This window comes from Microtus oregoni, unplaced genomic scaffold, assembly GCF_018167655.1.
Source record: "Microtus oregoni isolate MIOR12 unplaced genomic scaffold, Mior012 000000F_ref0000247, whole genome shotgun sequence".
Classification (NCBI taxonomy): domain Eukaryota; kingdom Metazoa; phylum Chordata; class Mammalia; order Rodentia; family Cricetidae; genus Microtus; species Microtus oregoni.
This window is the reverse complement of record NW_024543059.1, coordinates 45,663,891-45,684,437: the sequence shown is the minus strand read 5'-3', so window position 1 is coordinate 45,684,437 and position 20,547 is coordinate 45,663,891. Positions and strand designations below refer to the sequence as shown.

At 48.7% G+C, this 20,547-nt stretch overlaps 1 protein-coding gene across 1 annotated transcript; it reads right to left on the bottom strand.

Annotated features, from left to right (window-relative positions):
• Positions 1 to 9,005: 9,005 nt before the first annotated feature.
• On the bottom strand, positions 9,006 to 20,261 carry LOC121464274 (sialic acid-binding Ig-like lectin 12). Its single transcript, XM_041677151.1, has 7 exons — positions 19,832 to 20,261; positions 19,366 to 19,635; positions 19,134 to 19,181; positions 17,790 to 18,047; positions 16,573 to 16,666; positions 16,147 to 16,228; positions 9,006 to 9,194 (listed from the first exon to the last, which is right to left on the bottom strand). Exons 1-7 carry the CDS (start codon positions 20,259 to 20,261, stop codon positions 9,006 to 9,008), a joined length of 1,371 nt encoding a protein of 456 aa, XP_041533085.1.
• Between the last annotated feature and the right edge of the window lie 286 nt (positions 20,262 to 20,547).

The window sequence follows — 20,547 nt, the reverse complement described above, 5'->3', positions numbered from 1 at the left end:
TGAAAACCGTAATCAGACATCTCAAATGATTTTCTCATTTTAGTTAGGACCTGCTCAGTGGCCCTCCTGTTTCCTAAGATGAAGGCTGTGGTACCGTCTGGAGGATACTAATTCATAGGAGGACAGACAACCTCTGACCTCCATATGCCACTTGTGGGTTTCAGACTGGAACCAAGACTGTAGGGGCTGCCCTGGCTGCTGGCTACTGTTGTGTGAACACAGAACTTGAACCCTCTTCCTCACCTCTGAGATTTGCATCTGTAAGATGGATCATTTCTGGGACCAAATGGCATGCGTTTTGTGAAATATGTTCAGAGCTTAGCGTGGTTCCTTTCTCACAGTTGGTGGGATGAGTTTTTCTGCTTTGTTGTATGCCTTTGGCTGCGGTGCATAGGGCGACCAACGTTTACCCCACAGTCGGTACAAGCACTCAGAATGGAAGCACCCACTAGTGTTTCAGTTGTCACCTGGGGTGGGCTCATTGCCCACAGTGGTACCTTGTGTCTGGAGGATGGGATGCCATCCCAGAGGGCTCAGAAGTATAACTGTCATCTCCTGCCCCGTCTCTACAGATGGGCCAGACTATGTGTCACCGCGGACCCAGCCTGGTGTCTTCGATGCCGTGCTGAGTGCTGTCACTGGCACCGGTGTACGATCGGAATGTGCCTGTTTCTCAAGGCCTGAACCCAAGTACCGCTGGATCCATCATGGCTCCCTCCTAGTGTCTCAGAGGAGAGCATGAGCCTCCCCAGTCTGTCCTGGGAGCAAATGGGCAGCTACGGTGTCCTGTGCAGAATCCGGAGACCCAGCTGGCCTTCTACAGGATGTCACCATCCAGCGCCCTTGTGAGTGCAACCACCATGCTCTCCAGACTTTCTAGGCGGTATCCATGTCAGGAGGCTCTGCCCACTCACAGCCTCTGGTGACACGACAGGACCAGTGTTAGCACAGGACACCAAGACCAAGTTCTCAACACACAGGAGATTTATTTGCCCCAAAGGGACAGGGGGCAGGGAATAAGAGACAAAGACAGGAGAGAAAGGGTGAAGGAGAAGGGAAAGGAACAAGGGATAGAGAGCAGACGGATATTACCTCTGGGCAAATGGTAGTTATAAAGGGAAAGGGAAACCCCACGTGAGGATGAAGTGTTTAATTTTGATTGGGCTTGTTAATTATGGTGGCCAAAGGGGGCTTTTGATTGCTAGACTTTAACACTTTGATAGCTGGACCTTGGGGATAGACCTTGGTGATTAGCTTTAGGAATGCAACCTAACAGTTTATCCAGGCCGGAGCCATGCTTGCTATGCTTGAGCTGGTCAGTGACACCCTCCTCATCCTCTAAGGACCTGTCCAAATCTGCCTACTCTATTAATCATCAAGAGTCTCCTGTCCTGCAGTCAGAGCAAATTCCACCAGAGACAAGACTGACCAGCATTTACTTTCTGCGTGCCAGGCTGTCCTGGTCTGTGTGACCGTCTCGGCTTCCTGGCACAGAGAGTGATTTAGTACCTCTCTCTCACAAGTGAGAAAACCCAGCCCCAGGGAGTTGAGGACCTGACCTAAGGCTCCGCTGCTGATGGACACCCTGACCCTACAGGCTTCGCCCTCCATGTGTTCATACGGCCCCTCCCATAGTGGGAGGTAGGGAAGAGTCCAGACACTGCAGAAATAGATATTTCTTGTGGTTTTAAAATCAGGAACTTGGGGCAACTTTGCAAGTGAGGAAAGTACCGCTTTCTCCCCTGCAGGCACACAGCCCAGATGCTTGCTGGAAGGAGAGCAGTCGGCATGATTAGGGAGAGAACCAAGGGAAGGGCAGTGGGGACTCTGTAAAGTGCCGGCTGTGAGCGAGAGGACCTGAGTTCAGGGTCCAGAGCCCGGGTGCAAAGCTCAGCTGTGGTGGTGTGCTTGTCATCCCAGCACAGGCCGGGCAGAGACAGCGAGATCCCTGGAGCTCACAGCTGAGCCAGCCGAGCCCACTTTGGGAGCTCCAGGCGCCTGGGAAAGCTTGTCTTGAAAATTGAGATGGGGTCAGATATTGTGACATTTGGGAGGCAGAAGGGGTGGATATTGTACATATGGGAGGTAAAAGCAGGGTTGGGGGCCAGCCTGGTCTACAAAGAGAGTTCTAGGCTAGGCAGAGATATACAGTGGAATCCTGTCTCAAAAAAAACAAACAAATAAAAAACCCAACAAAACAAAACAACACACACAACTAAAATGAAAACAAGTGAGCCAGTAAGATGGCTCAGCAGGGGGAAGTGTTTGCCTCCAAGCCTGACAACCCGAGTTCCATCTCAGAGACCTTCAGTAGTTCAAGAAGAGGACGGCGCTCTCCAGTGGTCCTCTGATCTCCACACACAGGCAGCAACTAAATGCAAGCTTTTTAAAACCCACATTGGGTAACACCTTAGGAATGAAATCTGAGGTTAACCTCTGACCTTCACGTGCATGAACAGACACATGCACATGTACACGTTACCCACACGCATATGCACTTGTGCACATGAGCACACACACACACATATACAATGTTCTAGAATCATGAGCACACACACACATACACAATGTTCTAGAATCATGAGCACACACACATATACACAATGTTCTAGAATCAAAGGACTCAGATTCAAATTCTACCCTTGCTACTAATGCGAACCAGGAGCAAGAATTCCACCATTTCCAAACTCAGTTTTCCAAGGTGCCGTTGAAAGACAAGTCCATCTACAATGGAGTGTTGTAATAATCAAAACACTGTAGAAAACTACCCCAAAGGCGGCCAGCCTGCCTGCACGGCCCAGAGAGAGCTGTGAGCTGCTTTGGCGTGGCATGCGTATGAGACTCCACAAGTCTCTAAGGTCTGGCATGTGATCGATACTTTGTGATACTCTTCAGTGAGTTAGTGACCCTGTGCCATCAGCACCATCACCTCCTCATCCTCGGGAACTAGCGTGTCGGCCGGCCACCTTTGCCCATTGTCACAGCTGTGACAGAAGTCAGCATGATGATGGATGGATAGTCTTGGTACCTGGGGTGACGGAAAAGCCGGTGTCAGGAGTGGCAGCTGGTCACACCGTGCCTACAGTCGGGATGCAGAGACTCTAATCTTGATGCTCGACTTACTTTTGATTCAGGCCAGGACCTCAGCCCCAGGATGTCTCCTCCTTCCTCAGCCACAACTCTCTGGAAATGTCCATAGCTGTGTCTCATTGGTGATGCTGTGTCAGTCAAGTTGACAATATCAAGAATCATGTCCTTCCACTGCATGTTTCATCGTGTGTGTGCATGGCGTGTACGTATAGAGGGCTGCCGTTCGCTGCAGCACACCTGCAAGGCTGCAGACCAGCTCTGTAGCCTTCTCCTTCCTCCTCTACATGGTTCTAGGCATGGAGCTCAGGTCATCAGGGCTGCTTGGCTTTACTCGCTGAATCCCTGGTACCCGAATAGTGCTTTGTGCATAGTGAATACTGATGAGTCTTTGAGGAAGCCATACACAGCTGAGTGTGCTGTTGGTTTTTGTCAACTTACACAAACCTAGACGTATTTGGGAAAAGGGCGTCTTAACTGAGAACAATGCCTCCAAAAAATTGGCCTATAGACAAACATGTGGGACATTTTCTTGATTAATTATTGATACGAGAGGTCCCGGTGCACTGTGGGTGGTGCTACCCCCGGGTCGCAGGTGGTCCTGGGTTATACAGGAAATCAAGCTGAGCAGATAACAAAGAGCGGACCAGCAAGCAGCATTCTTCGTGGCCTGTGCTGCAGTTTCTGACTCCAGCCAGGTTTCTGCTTGAGTTCCTGTCCTGACTTCCCTTCACGATAGACCCTTCCTTTTCCAAGTTGCTTTTTGTCATGGTGTTTTATCAGAGCTAAAGAAACTCTGACTCAGACGGTGGGTGAAGGGTTGAGCTGATGGGTACAGTGTCCTGATGTCCCGTTGTCCTCTCCGTGCAGGGCCACTGCCTGCTGCCCACAGAGCACTCTAATCTCAGGATCCTTGGTAATCTTTACCACCATACTGGCGTCCCTGGGCCGCCCTACGTCTGTGGAATCCTGCTCTACACCCTGATTATGTTTTGTTCCATCAAGTGACCATTGTTCTACATCATGGGGTCAGGGCTGGGCCTCATGACTCAGGAGATATGGCCAGATGGAGAAACAGGCCAGGAACTGGACACCAGGGTTCTTATGAGGCAGATAAGTAGATTTCCTGCACCAGTGGCTGGTGGGAGAGGGGGTCATGTTGTGGGAACTTGAGGCAGATGCTGAAGGATGAGAAGATCGGCCGTGCTTTCGGCAGAGTAGACCGCGTCTCAGCTTCAGCGCTGCCTGTGCTTATGGAGACCTGGTTATTTGAGACATGGGAGGTCAGGCTTTCCTGTGCATGGTGGGGTGTCGAGCACTGGCCCTGGCGCCAGACCACTAGGTGCTAGTAGGAACACCCACCACCACTGTAGTTTAGATAGCTCAAAACATCTCCGGGCACTACAAAAGTCAGGGTGGGGACACAAAACTGCCCTGGTCTTGGTACTGAAAAAGCATGGGATAAAACTGGACTCTGAACATGGAGAACAATGAGGGCTGATGAGAAGCCAAGGACAATGGCACTGGGTTTTGATCCTATTGCATGAACTGGCTTTGTGGGAACCTAGCCTGTTTGGATGCTCACCTTCCTAGACCTGGATGGAGCGGGGAGGACCTTGGACTTTCCACAGGGCAGGGACCCTGACTGCTCTTTGGACTGGAGAGGGAGCGGGGAGGAGTGGGGAGAGGGGGGTCACCTCTTCCATGGAGATTAAGCCCAGGGCCATCTCTTCCATGAAGGTTAAACCCAGGGCCATCTCTTCCATGGAGGTAACAGCCCAGGGCCATCTCTTCCATGGAGGTTAAACCCAGGGCCATCTCTTCCATGGAGGTTAAACCCAGGGCCATCTCTTCCATGGAGGTTAAACCCAGGGCCATCTCTTCCATGGAGATTAAGCCCAGGGCCATCTCTTCCATGGAGGTTAAACCCAGGGCCATCTCTTCCATGGAGGTTAAACCCAGGGCCATCTCTTCCATGGAGGTTAAGCCCAGGGTCATCTCTTCCATGGAGATTAAGCCCAGGGCCATCTCTTCCATGGAGGTTAAACCCAGGGCCATCTCTTCCATGGAGGTTAAGCCCAGGGTCATCTCTTCCATGGAGATTAAGCCCAGGGCCATCTCTTTCACAGGCACGTGTGGGGAAGAGTCAGGTCCCTTTATCTCTTTCCCAGGACTTTAGGAACACAAGACAAGGCTTCTCCCCTCATTTCCTCCCTCAGGAGAAACCAGACCTAAGAGCCCATGGCAGACCTAGAGGACATCCCAGCTGGGCAAAGAGGTGAAGGAGAGAAAGGGAGAATAAGTCTCCCATGGGGACCCACTGAACTGAACCAGTACAGGGTCTGGGGAGGGAACCAGTCATTCTCAGTGAAGACCCCATGGGGGACCTGCACTAGGGGTGATATCACGGGCAGCCTGGCCACTAGAAGCAGCATCTGCCAATCAGTCCTGGCCATGCTGGGTCAGGGTGGTATGAGAGCTCCAGGCTCTAATCTCAAACATCACCACCTCTAGTATTTACGGCTCCACGTCCTTTCCTGGACACTGGGTAGTCCTGAAAGATCCTGGAAGATGCCCAGCTCAGTGTTGCCAATGGCGAGAAATCAATAATTTTGAGCTCAAACAACTGGTGTCAGTTGCTTAAATGTGTCTCTCCCCCTCCCCAGGTTTAAGAAGCACACTGACAGAGGGGCTTTCAATGAGGAAGGCTGGTGTCTTCTAAGTTATAAGGAATTTGTACAGCTACATCTGATAGGGCCACAGAGCCACAGAGATGACAACAGAGACAGAAAATGTAGACCAGGGACTAGAGAAGGAGTGAGTACTACTCTTGCAGAGGGCTTGAGTTGGGTTTCCAGCACCCATGTTGGAAAGGCTTATTATCACTGTAACTCCAGATACAATGGAATCTGAACTCAACAAGAACTGCATCTCTCTCTCTCTCTCTCTCTCTCTCTCTCTCTCTCTCTCTCGTGAACATATAGATAAAAATTTATGAAAATATGTGGCATATACCTGTGACCCCAGAATTTAGAAGCTGAAAGGAGGAGGCTCAAGAGTTCAAGGTCATCCTCAACCACATAGCAAGTTCTAGGCCAGTCTGGGATACATGTGACCCTGTCTGTCTCAGTGAGTCAGTGCTCGATTGCTGTGAAGAGACACCATGGCCATGACAACTCTTATAAAGGAAAACGTTTAATTGGGGCTGGCTTACAGTTCAGAGGTTTAGTCCATTATCATCATGGCAGGAAGCATGGTACTGGAGAAGGAGCTGAGAGTTCTACATCCAGATCAACAGGCAGCAGGAAGAGAGAGTGACACTGAGCCTGATTGATCTTCTGAAACCTCAAACCCCACCCTCTGTGATGTACTTCCTCCAACAAGGCCACACCTACTCCAACATGGCCATCCCTCCGCTATAACACTCCCTATGAGTCTATAGGAGTCATTTTCATTCAAACCATCACACTGTCTCAAAATCCCACAAAAGTATAGATTAATAGCTGTGATGGGTATAATATGTACAGCACAATTACAGCTTTAGTCCAGTTGTGTATTCACATGAAAGTGAAAAAATGCAAAATATGTTAAGTGTTACCAGTTTTCCCTCTTATGTTAGTTTCTTTTTTTTTTTTTTGCTTTTTATTCTAAAGTGCTTTTCCTTCACAAAAGACATTCATTGCTTTTTTAAAAAGTCTGGAAAAGGACACTTTGGGCAGCTCCTCAGCATCCACAGTACTCTGTCTGCCACTTTCTCTGAGCTGTTTTCGTCAATGGATTCAAAATAGCAAAGCAGAGTTGAACGGTGTCTCTGTCAAATGGTCAGTCTATAATCTATCTCTCATCTATCTATCTCTCATCTATCTATCTCTCATCTATCTATCATCTCTCATCTATCTATCTATCATCTATTTATCTTACATCTACCAATTATCTTTTATATCTATCTCCCGTCTACCTTTCTATCATATCTATCATCTATTTATCTTATGTTTACCATTTTATATATTATCTATCTTCTATCATCTATCTACATCTACCTTTCTATCATCTATCTATCATCTATTTATCTATCTTATGTCTACCATATATCTTTTATATATCATCTATCATCTACCTACCATCTACTTTTCTATCAAATCTATCTATCTATCTATCTATCCATCCATCTATGTATCTATCTATGTATCTATATATCTATCATCTATCTATCTATTATCTATCTATCTATCCATCTATGTATCTATCTATGTATCTATCTATCTATCATCTATCTATCTATCTATCTATCTATCTATCTATTATCTATCTATCTATCCATCTATGTATCTATCTATGTATCTATCTATCTATCTATCATCTATCTATCATCTATCTATCTATCTATCTATCTATTATCTATCTATCTATCTATCTATCTATCATCTATCTATCATCTATCTATCTATCTATCTATCTATCTATCTATCTATCTATCTATCTATCATCTATCTATCTATCTATCTATCATCTATCTATCTATCTATCTATCTATCTATCTATTATCCATCTATCTATCTATCTATCAATCTATCTATCTATCATCTATCTATCTATCTATCTATCATCTATCTATCTATTATCTATCTATCTTCTATCTATCTATCTATCTATCTATCTATCTATCCATCTATCATCTATCTATCTATCTATCTATCTATCTATCTATCTATCTCTGTCATCCACCCATCTAGTTTTGATTTGAATATACATGGTCCATACAGGCTTATATATTTGGATACTTGGTACTCAGCTGATGTCAATATTTTCTAAAGCCACAGAGCCTTTCAGACATGTGGCCCAACTTGTAGAAGTAGGTATCTGGGGCTGGGCCCAGAAGATGAATATCTACTTCTGGTTCTGGCCTGAACCCACCGTTCAGGTCTGGCCTGATCCACCAAGATGTGTGGAGTCTCCACCATATGTACCCACTGTCATGAGCATCACATTGCCCTGCTCACCATGAAAGTCTGAAACCACGGGCCAGAATAAACCTCTCCACCCTTCATGTTTCTCGGTGTTTGTCAACAATATAAGAAAAGTAACTAAAACATACAACATGAGACTAGAAAGGGGACTGTTTGGGTAGAGAAAGGGGACTAGTAGCTAACAAAATACAGACAGAAGAAGGTAACAGGGATGAGGAAGGTCAAAGTCCATGATACACTTGGAAGAAAATATAACAAAACTTCTCATGGTGTAAATGATATGTCCTAATTTTTCTTTTCTTTTCTTTTCTTTCTTTTTTTTTTTTTTTTGGTTTTTCGAGACAGGGTTTCTCTGTGGTTTTGAAGCCTGTCCTGGAACTAGCTCTTGTAGACCAGGCTGGTCTCGAACTCACAGAGATCCGCCTGCCTCTGCCTCCCAAGTGATGGGATTAAAGGCGTGCGCCACTACCGCCCGGCTGATATGTGCTAATTTTTAAACAAAAATTAAATCTAGAAAACTAACCTAGGGACTGGAGAGATGGCTTGGTGGTTAAGAGCACTGGCTACTCTTGCAGAGGACTTGGGTTCAATTCCTAGCACCCCTGGGCAGCTCACAACCCTCTGTAACTCCAGTTCCAGGAGATCTGATGACCTGTGCAAGCACAAGGCATGTGAGTGGCGCACAGACAGACAAGCAGGCAGAACAGCCACACACAAACAATCAAAATAAAGTCAAGCTTTGGCTTCCTGGGCACCAGTGGTTGTCAGAACCTGGGAATCGGTGGACAAGGAGTGCAGGGCACGGGCAGTAGAACTCCTGTACGATGGAGGAATGGCTCTGAAGTCCTGTGCACACAGACCTAGTGGACTCTGTCCTTCTCCAGAGCCAGCCAGGATCACTCTCTATCCGGCGTAGCCACGTTCCTCCAGCCATGGCCACAGCCGTGCAGGTCACTTGTGGAACTTTATCTCTGAGTACTCAGTGGTGGTGTCCTGCTGCCCCTGTGGACTCTTGGGCTTCATCTCACGAAAGCTGAGGGATGCATAATGTACATCTTCCTCTGCGGCCGAGGATGCTGTCTCAGCTGCGGAAGGCAGGGGTTCAGAACTGTTGTCTGCCTGGGGTTCGACCAGGGGACTCTAAAGAAAGGATAAGAGAGAGTCAGGATAGGATGTCAGGGACCTTTGAGAGCCCTCATCCACTCACCTACAAACATTTTAAGTTTTAAATGACGTGTGTGTGTGTGTGTGTGTGTGTGTGTGTGTGTGTGTGTGTAGGGGTGTGTGTGCATGTGGTGCAGTGCCCACAGAGTCCAGAAGAGGGCATCTGATTCCCTAGAGCGGGAGTTAAAGGAGGCTGTGAGCTGCTGATGTGGGGGCAGGGAACTGAACTTAGGTCTGCTAGAGCAACACATTCTTGTGACTCCTGGGCCCGCTCTCCAGCCTCCCGTGTGCATTTTTGTTGAAATCTTTCATTCCTGCTTTCTCCATGCATGAGCACCCAGTCTTCCTAGTTCCACCAGTAAGATATTATTTTGTCTCAATTTTATATAACTGAAGATGAGATGGAAATAGACAAGCAACTCATACAGACTCCCTGGCAAATCTGGTGCACAGCTGCCCTTCTAGACTCAGGAGACAGAGGCAGGAGATTCACTTCAAGTTCAAGGCCAACCTGAACTATCATAACAGACCATAAAGAGAAACCCAAACCAAAATCTCAGTCAAAACCATAATCCAGTTTTTCTGACCCCAACACCCAGTATTGTGCTAGGATTACATGTGAGATTCTGAGATGGTGCTTGGATAATCCACGGTGGAATGGATGTGCAGTCATAGGACCACGGCCTCTTTTATTTATTTATTGTTGGTTTTTCAAGACAGGGTTTCTCTGTGGCTTTGGAGCCTGTCCTGGAACTAGCTCTGTAGACCAGGCTGGTCTCGAACTCACAGAGATCCGCCTGCCTCTGCCTCCTGAGTACTGGGATTAAAGGCATGCACCACCATCGCCCGGCTATTGTTGGTCTTTTGAGACAGGGTTTCTCTGTAGCTTTGGAGCCTGTCCTGTACTCACTCTGTAGAGCAGACTGGCCTCAAACTCACAGAGATCCTCCTGTCTCTGCCTCCTGAGTACTGGGATTAAAGGCGTGTGCCACCACTGACCAGCAAGACAACGCTTTTAATTAATACATATAACCCAAGGAGTGTCCAAGTTTAACCCTGCCTACATGTACTGTTTTAAAAGTAGTTTTCTTTTATGTGTGTGTGTGTGTGTGTGAGAGAGAGAGAGACAGAGACAGAGAGACAGAGAGAGACAGAGACAGAGACAGAGAACAGGTAAGTGTAGTACCCAAAGATGTCAAAAGAGGGTGTTGGATTCCATGGAGCTAGAGTTACAGACAGATGTGAGCTGCCTGACGTGGGTGCTGAACTTGAACTTGGGTCTTCTGCAGGAGCAGAGAGCACTTTTAAACTCTGAGCTATCTGTCCAGCTCTCTTGCCTACCTTTAAACGTACCCAGGACACTGACAGTCGTTTAGAGCAGGGCAAAATCATTGGACACAAAGTCTATTAATAAAGTGTTGATTAGTGTGGATGGTGTATTGAATAGCCACATTTTTTTAAACAGGTCAGGCAGTGGTGGCACGTGTCTTTAATTACAGTACTGGGAGGCAGAGGCATCTCTATGAGTTTGAAGCCAGCCTGGTCTAAAGAGCGAGTTCCAGGACAGCCAGGGCTGTTGCACAGAGAAACCTTGTCTTGAAAAGAAAAAAAGGAAAAGAAAAACCATGGGCCACACACCTCGTGGTCTTGGGGCCATAGACAGGAACCTGTTGCACCACATGGTGCAGGTAATCAAACACTGCAGCGAATAACCAAAGCTCAGACTTAGAAGTCTGGTTTCCACAAAATGGCTTTTGCTTTGATGTGATGTCAAAGCTAAAAACTTCTAATCTGGGCTGGCAAGATAGCAAGATGGCTGCCAAGCCTGATGGCCTGAGTTCAGTCCCTGGAACCCACATAGTGGAAGGAGAGAACCAACTCCTGAAAGTTGTCCTCTGACTTCCACAATTACACTCTGGCTTGCGTGTGCGCGTGGCTGGGCACACACTCACGCACACAAACACACAATAAATAAACAAATAAAATCTTAAAAAGAAAACTGGAAACATTGTGGGCCTGGAACATTTGCACCTGAACACTCGATCCTTGCCAATCAGAAAATGGTACACATAGAGTTGGAGAAATGACTCTGAGGTTAGGAGAATACACTGCTGTTCCGGAGAGCCAGAGTTCAATTCCCAGCATCCACATCACCTGTAACTCCAGCTCCTGGGGATCTGGCTCCCTCTTCTGTCCTCCGTAGGTACTGCACTCAAGAGTGTGTATTCACACATGTAATTAAACAATAATAGTAATATGGAAGGGAGGGAGGAAGAGGGAAGGAAGGAAGAAAAGGGGTTTGTTTGTCCTTTTGTAACTGCTTTGATTTTTGTTATTTTGCACTCCTCCTTTTTTTGCCCCAGACTGTTTCCTCTAATCTCATCACCCTCAGAAATGGGCACCTCTCTCCTGTTTGCTCAAGGCAAACATCTGAGTCAGCTTCTGACCTCTTTCACTCAGCATCCTCCATCTCCTGCCCACACTTGTTCCCTTCCTTTCGGCTTCATGAGCTACCCACAGCCAGTCCAGATTCCCTCCACATCATCTCCAGTCTCCTTCCTAAGCCTCTGCCTCTGTTCTTCCTTTGTGAAAGGTTTTCCTGCCTGCTGCATCCAGGGGCATCTACAAAAATTAGAGTGTTCCTTCTCCGTGGTGGTTGCAGTTAGGTTGTTCCTTTTTGCTTTTAAAGTGGTTTGCTCAGACTTGATTTACACACTCAACTTCTCCAAACTCACTTCCTGTGGAGGAGGCCCAGCTTCCTTTGTCTCTTCACACAGCTCTGGGGCCGCTTTCTCACTAGCTGGCTGCTCCCATTTCTGAGAATTGGTGCCTGTTCCTCCCTCTACCTGGAATAATCAAATGGCAGAATCCAGTCTCCTTCATCACTAACCAAAACCACAGTCAACCTACAGAAAATATTTAGAAGCCATGCACCAGGCAAGGGACTAAGAATCAGAGTTGATAAAGAATATCTCAACAACAAACAACCCCACTGGAAAAATAGACAAAGACCTCGAATAGACATTTCTCCAGAAAGATATACAGAAAAGAGATATTTATTATTATTATTATTATTATTATTATTATTAGAAAATGTACAGTTAAGCCACAAAGAAATAACACCTCACACTCATCGGGAGATCCACTATTAAATAATACAAAAGAAAACAGAAAATAGCCAGCGTTGATGGAGAAATGGGATCCCCTGTGTACTTGAGATGAAATGTAAAATGGTTAGACCACCGTGGAAAACAGTATGACAAGTTCTCAGAAAATGAAAAGTGGGAGTAATGACCCAACAACACAGGCACACAGCTAAAATAATTGAAGCTGCAGTCTTGGTCTTTCACATTTCTGAGTGTGCGCATCACAAACTGAACACACAGAAGAAACTCAGAAGTTGGCTAAAGAACACGCACACAGTGGAATATTACCAACCCTCTAGAAAGACAAGCAATCTTGTGGTATGCTACCACACGACGGATCCTGAGCACATGTCTTCAGTAAGGAAAAACAGTAAAGGACAAATACAGTGTGGTCCCATATAGCAGGTGTCTGCGGGAGTCAAATTCACAGAGTGAGAGAGAGGAGTGGTGGGGGCCGGGGGCTTGGGAAGTGAAGGCTGGGGAAACAGTGGGAGCTGTCGCTCAGTGTGAACTTTTAGTTTTTCAGTATGAAAAAATCCTAGGCCTCTAATACACAACTGTGTGTGCAAAAAGGTCAACAGCGATGAGTTTTAGGCTACATGCGGTTACCAAAATCTAGAGCACCGATGACAGGACGGGAGGGAGGGAGGGAGGGAGGGAGGGAGAAGATAGATAGGAAACGAACTAGTCATACAGCCTATCGTCCCAGCAATAAATCTCTTACATCATATTCATACATTGGTCTTTGTTGTTTGAGTGGTTTCGTATAACCACCTCTGGCTACAATAAACATGACTGAGCTCAGGGTTCTTTAAGGATCTTGAAAGATGGGTCCCTGGCACCTGTTCGGCTGGCTACTGTGTACAGACACAGCATTTCACTAATAGATGAAGTGATGGGACCTGAACAATGTCTCAGAGACAAAATTCTTGCTGTTGGATCCCTAGAAATGACATGAATGCCAAGTGGGTGTGGTGGCACACCTGTAATCCCAACTTTAGGAAGCTGAGGTAGGGGCTCCCTACAGCAAGCTGTCTAGAGACGAGCCATATCAGCAATCTCTGGGGTTGACTGAGTGGCGTCACCTCAGTGACAAGGTGGAAGAGCCAGTGAGGGTGATTCCTAAGATCGACCTCAAGCTTCCATTTGCACGAGTATCCGCATGCATGCACACTCTCACACACACACAACACACACACGCAACACATACATACACACAACACACACACGGAAAAAGAAAAAAAGACAAGGACACATGGAAGTCTACTACTTAAAGCCCTCTTGCAGAAGCACTAAGAACTTCCCAGAGGTTGACAGAGATAATTCTAAGGACAGAGCATGGAGAGGCAGTATTCACTGAATCTAGGAAAATCTCAAAGGGACATCAAGGCTGGGATATGGCTCAGTCAGTAAAGAGCTTGCTGCATGGTCCTGAGGACCTGAGTTCAATCCCCCCAACCCACTATAAAAGGTCAGAGGTGGTCTGCAGGCATATATCCAGAGCTGGGAGGCAGAGACAGGAGGATCCCTGGGGTGCCCTGCCAGCCAGTTCAGCCTAATCTGCAAGCCACAGGTCTCAGGGATGGCTCTTGAGGAGCAACACTTAAAGTTGACCTTTGAAGCACACACGTACACCACACAGTCTCAGTAACTGATACTTTGGCACCATCTTAATTTGCATCTGAGGCAAGCTTCCCATTTTACCACGTGGGGTTGAGGAGTTTTGGGTCTTTATGTTCTAAACCAGTCAATAAGTCAATTCCAGCCCACTGTTCATTTTTACAAATAAAGTTTCATTAGCGCACAGCCATAGGCATCAGTTACATATGGCTTATGGTGCTTTTCATGTTACAGCAGCAAAGCTGAGCAGCTACAGCATCAGCCCACCCTCCCTAAGCACTTTTGGAGATAATACTATATTCAGTAGGGCCCAGGAACAGTTATTCAAATGCAGAGGAAGTGGATAAAGCTAATAACTTGGTCATGGTAGCAGGCAGAGGAGGCCAAGGGCTAGGGAAGGGGGAAGAGAAAGAGGAAGAGACACACTGAGAGACGGAGAGAGACACTGAGAGATAGAGAGAGACACTGAGACACAGAGAGAGACACTGAGAGACGGAGAGAGACACTGAGAGACAGAGAGACACTGAGAGAGGGAGAGAGACACTGAGAGAGGGAGAGAGACACTGAGAGACAGAGAGAGACACTGGGAGACAGAGAGACACTGAGAGACAGAGAGAGACACTGAGAGAGGGAGAGAGACACTGAGAGAGGGAGAGAGACACTGAGAGAGGGAGAGAGACACTGAGAGACAGAGAGAGACACTGAGAGACAGAGAGACACTGAGAGAGGGAGAGAGACACTGAGAGAGGGAGAGAGACACTGAGAGAGGGAGAGAGACACTGAGAGACAGAGAGAGACACTGAGAGAGGGAGAGAGACACTGAGAGACAGAGAGACACACTGAGAGACAGAGAGACACACTGAGAGACAGAGAGACACTGAGAGACAGAGAGAGACACTGAGAGAGGGAGAGAGACACTGAGAGACAGAGAGAGACACTGAGAGATGGAGAGAGACACTGAGAGAGGGAGAGAGACACTGAGAGAGGGAGAGAGACACTGAGAGACAGAGAGACACTGAGAGACAGAGAGAGACACTGAGAGACAGAGAGACACTGAGAGAGGGAGAGAGACACTGAGAGAGGGAGAGAGACACTGAGAGACAGAGAGAGACACTGAGAGACAGAGAGAGACACTGAGAGACAGAGAGACACTGAGAGACAGAGAGACACTGAGAGACAGAAAGAGACACTGAGAGACAGAGAGACACTGAGAGACAGAGAGAGACACTGAGAGAGGGAGAGAGACACTGAGAGATGGAGAGAGACACTGAGAGACAGAGAGAGACACTGAGAGAGGGAGAGAGACACTGAGAGACAGAGAGAGACACTGAGAGACAGAGAGAGACACTGAGAGAGGGAGAGACAGAAGATGGAAGAGAGGGATATAGAGAGAAGAAGAAAAATAGGGGAAGAGGAGGGGAGAGACAGAGAGAGGAGATAGAGGAAGGGGAGAGGGAGGGAAGGAAGAAGAGGCACCCGACATACACACACACACACACACACACACACACAGAGACAGACAGACAGACAGACAGACACAGAGAGAGACAACAGACAGACAGATGGAGAAATAGAGGAAAAAGAGGGAGAGACAGAAAAAGAGGGGGAAGAAAGAGAAAGAGGGGAAGAGGAGGGAGAGACCCAGAGAAAGTCTAAGAGACAGAGGGAGATGGGGAAGGGAAGATAGAGAGGAAGAGAGAAAAACTAAAAGAGAAAAAAGAGACAAAGGGATAGAGAGAGACAATGGGAGGAACGAGACAAAGGAAGAGAAGAGGAAGAGAGATGGAGAAAGAGAGGGGGAGTGACAAAGAGAGAGAGAGAGAGAACATGTTCTCTCTCTCTCTCTCTCTCTCTCTCTCTCTCTCTCTCTCTGTCATGGCAGGAGCCAAAATGCAGAGGGTCCTGCAGCTTGGTATCTTGATGAGGGAAACCGGATGAGAACCCATGAACTTGAGGTAGAACAGGGGAAAAGGAGAAAGATGAGCCGAGCTCTCCTCTCTTCCTGGTCAGAGAACAAGCAGTGAGGACAAGTCTGCACTGTCGGATTGGGGACGGACTAGAGAGGTCTGCCCGCAGGACACCCAACTTGGGCCACACTCAGTGGAACAACCTGGGATCCATCTCAGGGGTGGTGTTCAGGCAGGAGGATGCTGGTCACTCACCTGAGAAACCGAGCCCTTGAGGGCATTTGGATCGGAAGGTTCTGCAGCTGATCTGGCTGGTCTCCTCCTGCAGGATCTCACCCTGGGGGCATGGACAGCAGGGAACCTCTCAGTGTGGGCAGGAGGAGGCGCAGCTGGCATTCTCCCCCACACTCTACTTGCAATTAAGCCACCGGTCAAGGTGGCCAGTGGTCCTGTTACAGAGGTTCCTGTGTTGAAAGATGGCTCCCACCATCTGGGACAGTGGGGCCTGAGGTTTGCAAGACTCCCGAGTTCCCCACACAGACCACATGCCTAAACCACGCTCCCCCTGACCTCAGGCTCCCCACCTGCCCAGGTCCCCCTCTGGGCCTGGGCTCAGGGTCAGGTACCAGGTTTTTCCCTTGTCACCCCAGGTTCCCTGTCCCCACTGACACTGATACTCACGCCAGGAGGAAGATGCCACAAAGCAGGAAGAGGAGGACTGTGGCTCCAGCACCCACAAAGGCCCCCATTGTCACTTCAGATAAAGTTGTACCGCCTGGAGATAGAAAACCCTAAGAGACCTCCCCTCTTCTCCTACCTCCCCTAGCCCCTGCAGGAAGCCAGACCTCCTGTTTTTCTCACCCCTAGTTCAGATGCCAGAACCTGACTGGAAGGGACAGATGGAAGGACCAGAGATGGCAAAGGGGACATTAAAAAGGCTAGGCAGCAGTTTGTCTTGATTTAGTTTGGTATCTTGTTCAGCATAGGACTATTTTGCATTTTTATTGGCTCATTAAATGTCTCTCCATATACGTTTGTACCTGGGTTTCAACCCCACTTTCACAAACAGGTAAAGGAATATTTCATCACAGTCAGATGTGTGAAGAATGTCTGTCATTTCAGCTATCTCTGAGGCGAAGCCAGGAGGACCTCAAGTTCAGGGGTGTTTGGGTTAGAGACTGAGTTCAGTGACTGCCTGGGCAACTTGATGAAACCCTATCTCAAAATAAAAATTAAAGAGGGCTGGAGATACAGGTCAGCTGCTCAATGACTGCCTAGAACCCCTCAGTGAGGGACCAGGATTGGGGTTCAATGGTAGAGCCCTGCCTAGAATCCCCCAGTGAGGGACCGGCAGTGTGGCTCAGTGGTAGAGCCCTGACTAGAACCCCCCAGTGAGGGACCAGCAGTGTGGCTCAATGGTAGAGCCCTGCCTAGAATCCCCCAGTGAGGGACTGGCAGTGTGGCTCAATGGTAGAGCCCTGCCTAGAATCCCCCAGTGAGGGGCTGGACCTCTACAGGTTGACTACTGAGTTGTTTCACATTTGTTTTATTCTGCTTTGTTTAGGTTCAGTTTTTCTCTTGAATTTTATACTCTTGGCAAATGCCCCTTCCTCCTGGCCTACAGAAGCAAGGACCTTGTGTGCACAGCTCATCCATCTAAGTCCCAGCCCCTCTCCTCAGGATTTGCTGCGTCCTGGTGTGACTCCCCTCCCTGACCCACACACCCTCCCTGTCGCAGGAATAAGATAGTGAGACCCTAAATCTTTACAGTCTTCACAGCTCAGCACAACCTGGAGCTCAGCTCCCCTGTGAAGCTAAGGGGACTCATGGGAAGATGCAAGCATGGGCCTGGCGTTGACCTCCTCCTGCCACCTCCCTCTGGCCCCCGGGTCACTCACGCTGTAGATACAGGCTCAGGGAAAAGTGCTGGGAGCCCAGGGCGTGCTGAGCTTGGCAGGTGTACACTCCTTCATGCTTAAGATGTACGGGAAACAGCTCCAGGAGCCCAGGTTTGGACAGCTTCGAGGGGCACAGACTCAGGTTATCCAAGGTCCAGCTCAGGTTTGCAGGGGGATAGCTGTCGGTGCTACAGAGGAGGCGTAGAGACTGGCCCTCAGAGACAGGAAGAGATGAGCCGTTCTCTGGGGTTATGGATTCTGTAGAGAAAGGGACAGAGCCAGTGTGATGAGATTAAGAGAAGGAACCCTAGAGTCCAGAAAGGGGGACTGACACACTGATAGGGAGGAAAGAACAGGAAAACACAAACTTTTTCTAGCACCACAGCAAGAATCTAAGCTTGTTTTATTTCAGGGTGAGCTGCCTCAAAACTGGAGAGAACATGTGATCCAGGCATATATTTGGAACTGATGATGAGAGAGTCAGACAAATGTGTGTGGGGGAGAATGAGAGAGAGAGAGAGAGAGAGAGAGAGAGAGAGAGAGAGAGAGAGAGGGAATATTGAAGGCAGGGTCTCAAGTAGCCCAGACTAGCTCCAAACTCACGATGCAGCAGGAATGCCCTTGAATGGCCACCATCCCAGCTTATGTGGTCCTGCGGATGGAACCCAGCCAGGGTTTGGGCTTGCTAGACACGTGTTTTTTCATCAGTTGAGCCACATTCCCTGCTTTTAGTTTATTATTCAGACACACACTGTGGTCATAGACACAAGACCCATTCACTGTTCATTGCTGGTGGCAGAATGAACGCCCTGCCCTTACTACACATTGATATTAGAAACCCACAGGACTGGATCCGTCTGTGCTGGGTACTGCAGTCATGGAGACCAAAGATCATCTCTGCTATTGACATCTTGTTCCTCTCAGAACCTCAGGGGGACAAGGCCAGGCTCGGCCAGCCGATGTGGACAGGACACAGATCACCTGCAGTTTGGAGACTGAGCGTCTGAGAACAGAGTGTGTGTTCTCAGGGTCTAACCATGTAGCTGTGTCTCTGCACAAGAACCCAGAGCACAGCTTTGGGGGCACACAGGCAGATCCATAAATGGGGAGAATGTCCTGGATGGGGTGGTTCTGCTGTGTGCATGTTACCCTGTGCCTGTGGTGGTCAAGGGGCATGTGCAGATCTGGGGGAGCGGGAGGTGGACACTGAGTAGTCCCTTCAGAGAGGATGGTCCAGTGGTTCCTCAACAAGGAGCTCCAACTCCAGGTGAGCTCAGGATGCGGAAGAATAACCCCTGTCTGAACTCAAGAGGTGCTGTATCGTCTACCCAGGAAAACTCCTACCTGAGTCAGCTCCTTGAGAGATGGTCACAGTCAGATTCATTGGAGCATCTAAGAGAGAATGACAGAGTGGACTCATCAATCACCATCCACCCCAGCAGCTGTCTAGGTGGGTATGGCGGGGGCCCATCATCCTGACACACCCCCTTATCAGGATTTTAGGGCCCAGTATCCAGACCCTGACTCCAACCTGGGGACCTTAGAAAAATAGGCAGGCCACCCAGCCCAGCCTCACATAACACGTTGAGATGGATGGTCGTTCTTGTGGTCACACCAGTTCCAGGCAGGGTCACCTGGCAAGTGAGGTTGGTGCCATGGTCCCGAGGCTGAGGGGTGACAGTCAGCACTGCGGAACCAGTGGTGTTGGTGCTCAAGAGTGACACAGAGGAACCAGTCCAGGAGAAGGTGGGGGACCCACAGGCCCAAGGCGCAGAACAGGTCAGGTTGCTGGGACGGCCAGCCTCCAGGGTCTCCGGGATAAGGATGTTGGGGGCGTAAGTGAGGTCTGGTGAGGAGAGGGGAGAAATGGAGGATCAGGATGGGGTGAGGCGCAGCTTCAGGGGAAGCCCTGGCTCTGATTGAGCTTCTTCCGTGAACCCTGATGCTCAGACCCAGCTGCTCCCAGGAGGGAGTCCTACCCCAGACCTGCCCTGTGGCGCCCATGGCTTTCCCTGGTGGCTTCTCTGCAAGCCCCACCTGACCTGTCACTTGCAGAGTCATCATGTTCTGCTTATAATTAAACCTCGCTTTTCCTCTCTCCAGGCGAAAGAAGTATGACCTCGCATCGTCCTTGCTGGTCTCTCTGATGTACAGGGAACAGCTGTTCTGCCGTGGTTCTCCGAACAGGAAGAATCGGTCCTGGGTCGTATTCAGTGCTGGCCGCCCTGGGTTATTTGTGGCCACTGGAGGATCCTGATCTGTATTGGCTCCCTCCAGAAACCAGTATCCATGAACTGGGTCTGAGTCAGTCCATTTCTCTTTGGGGTAGGTGAACTTACAGGGTACCTGGATACACAGGCCCTCTTGCACCACCACGGTCTTTTCCACATCCAGGCTATAACCCTTTGTGGCCTTAGGCCCACCCTCTACCTCCTTCATCCCCCAGAGCAGCAGCAGCAACAGCGGCAGCATGTCAAGCTGAAGCTGCAGGGCCACCACAAGTCTGACTCTCCGGGCTCTTCTCTGAGGAACTAAGAGATGCAGGACCTGGAGGAAGCCCCACCCGAAGCAGGGGTGAGTCCAGGACAGTGCCTGCCTTGGGAGGAGGAGCTTCAGACCCAGGCACTGCCAGGGCCCTTGGGCCATGAAGATCAGCTACACACCACCCAGATCTACTGCTGAGGCCGAAGAAAGCAACTGCCTCTTTCAAATTCACCCATTCAGGGCCTGATCCTGTGTTCTTTCTCTCTGTACTAAC

Bases quoted from the DNA above. Each gene is read 5' to 3' on its own strand.
- LOC121464274 (XM_041677151.1), bottom strand. From the start codon at position 20,261: ATGCTGCCGCTGTTGCTGCTGCTGCTCTGGGGGATGAAGGAGGTAGAG. The intron at 19,636-19,831 runs GTCAGGTGGGGC...TCTCCTCACCAG, and splicing joins GATGACTCTGCAAGTGACAG to ACCTCACTTACGCCCCCAAC. The intron at 9,195-16,146 runs GTGAGTGACCAG...TCCTTTCTTTAG, and splicing joins TCAAGGGCTCGGTTTCTCAG to AGTCCCCTGGTCGAACCCCA.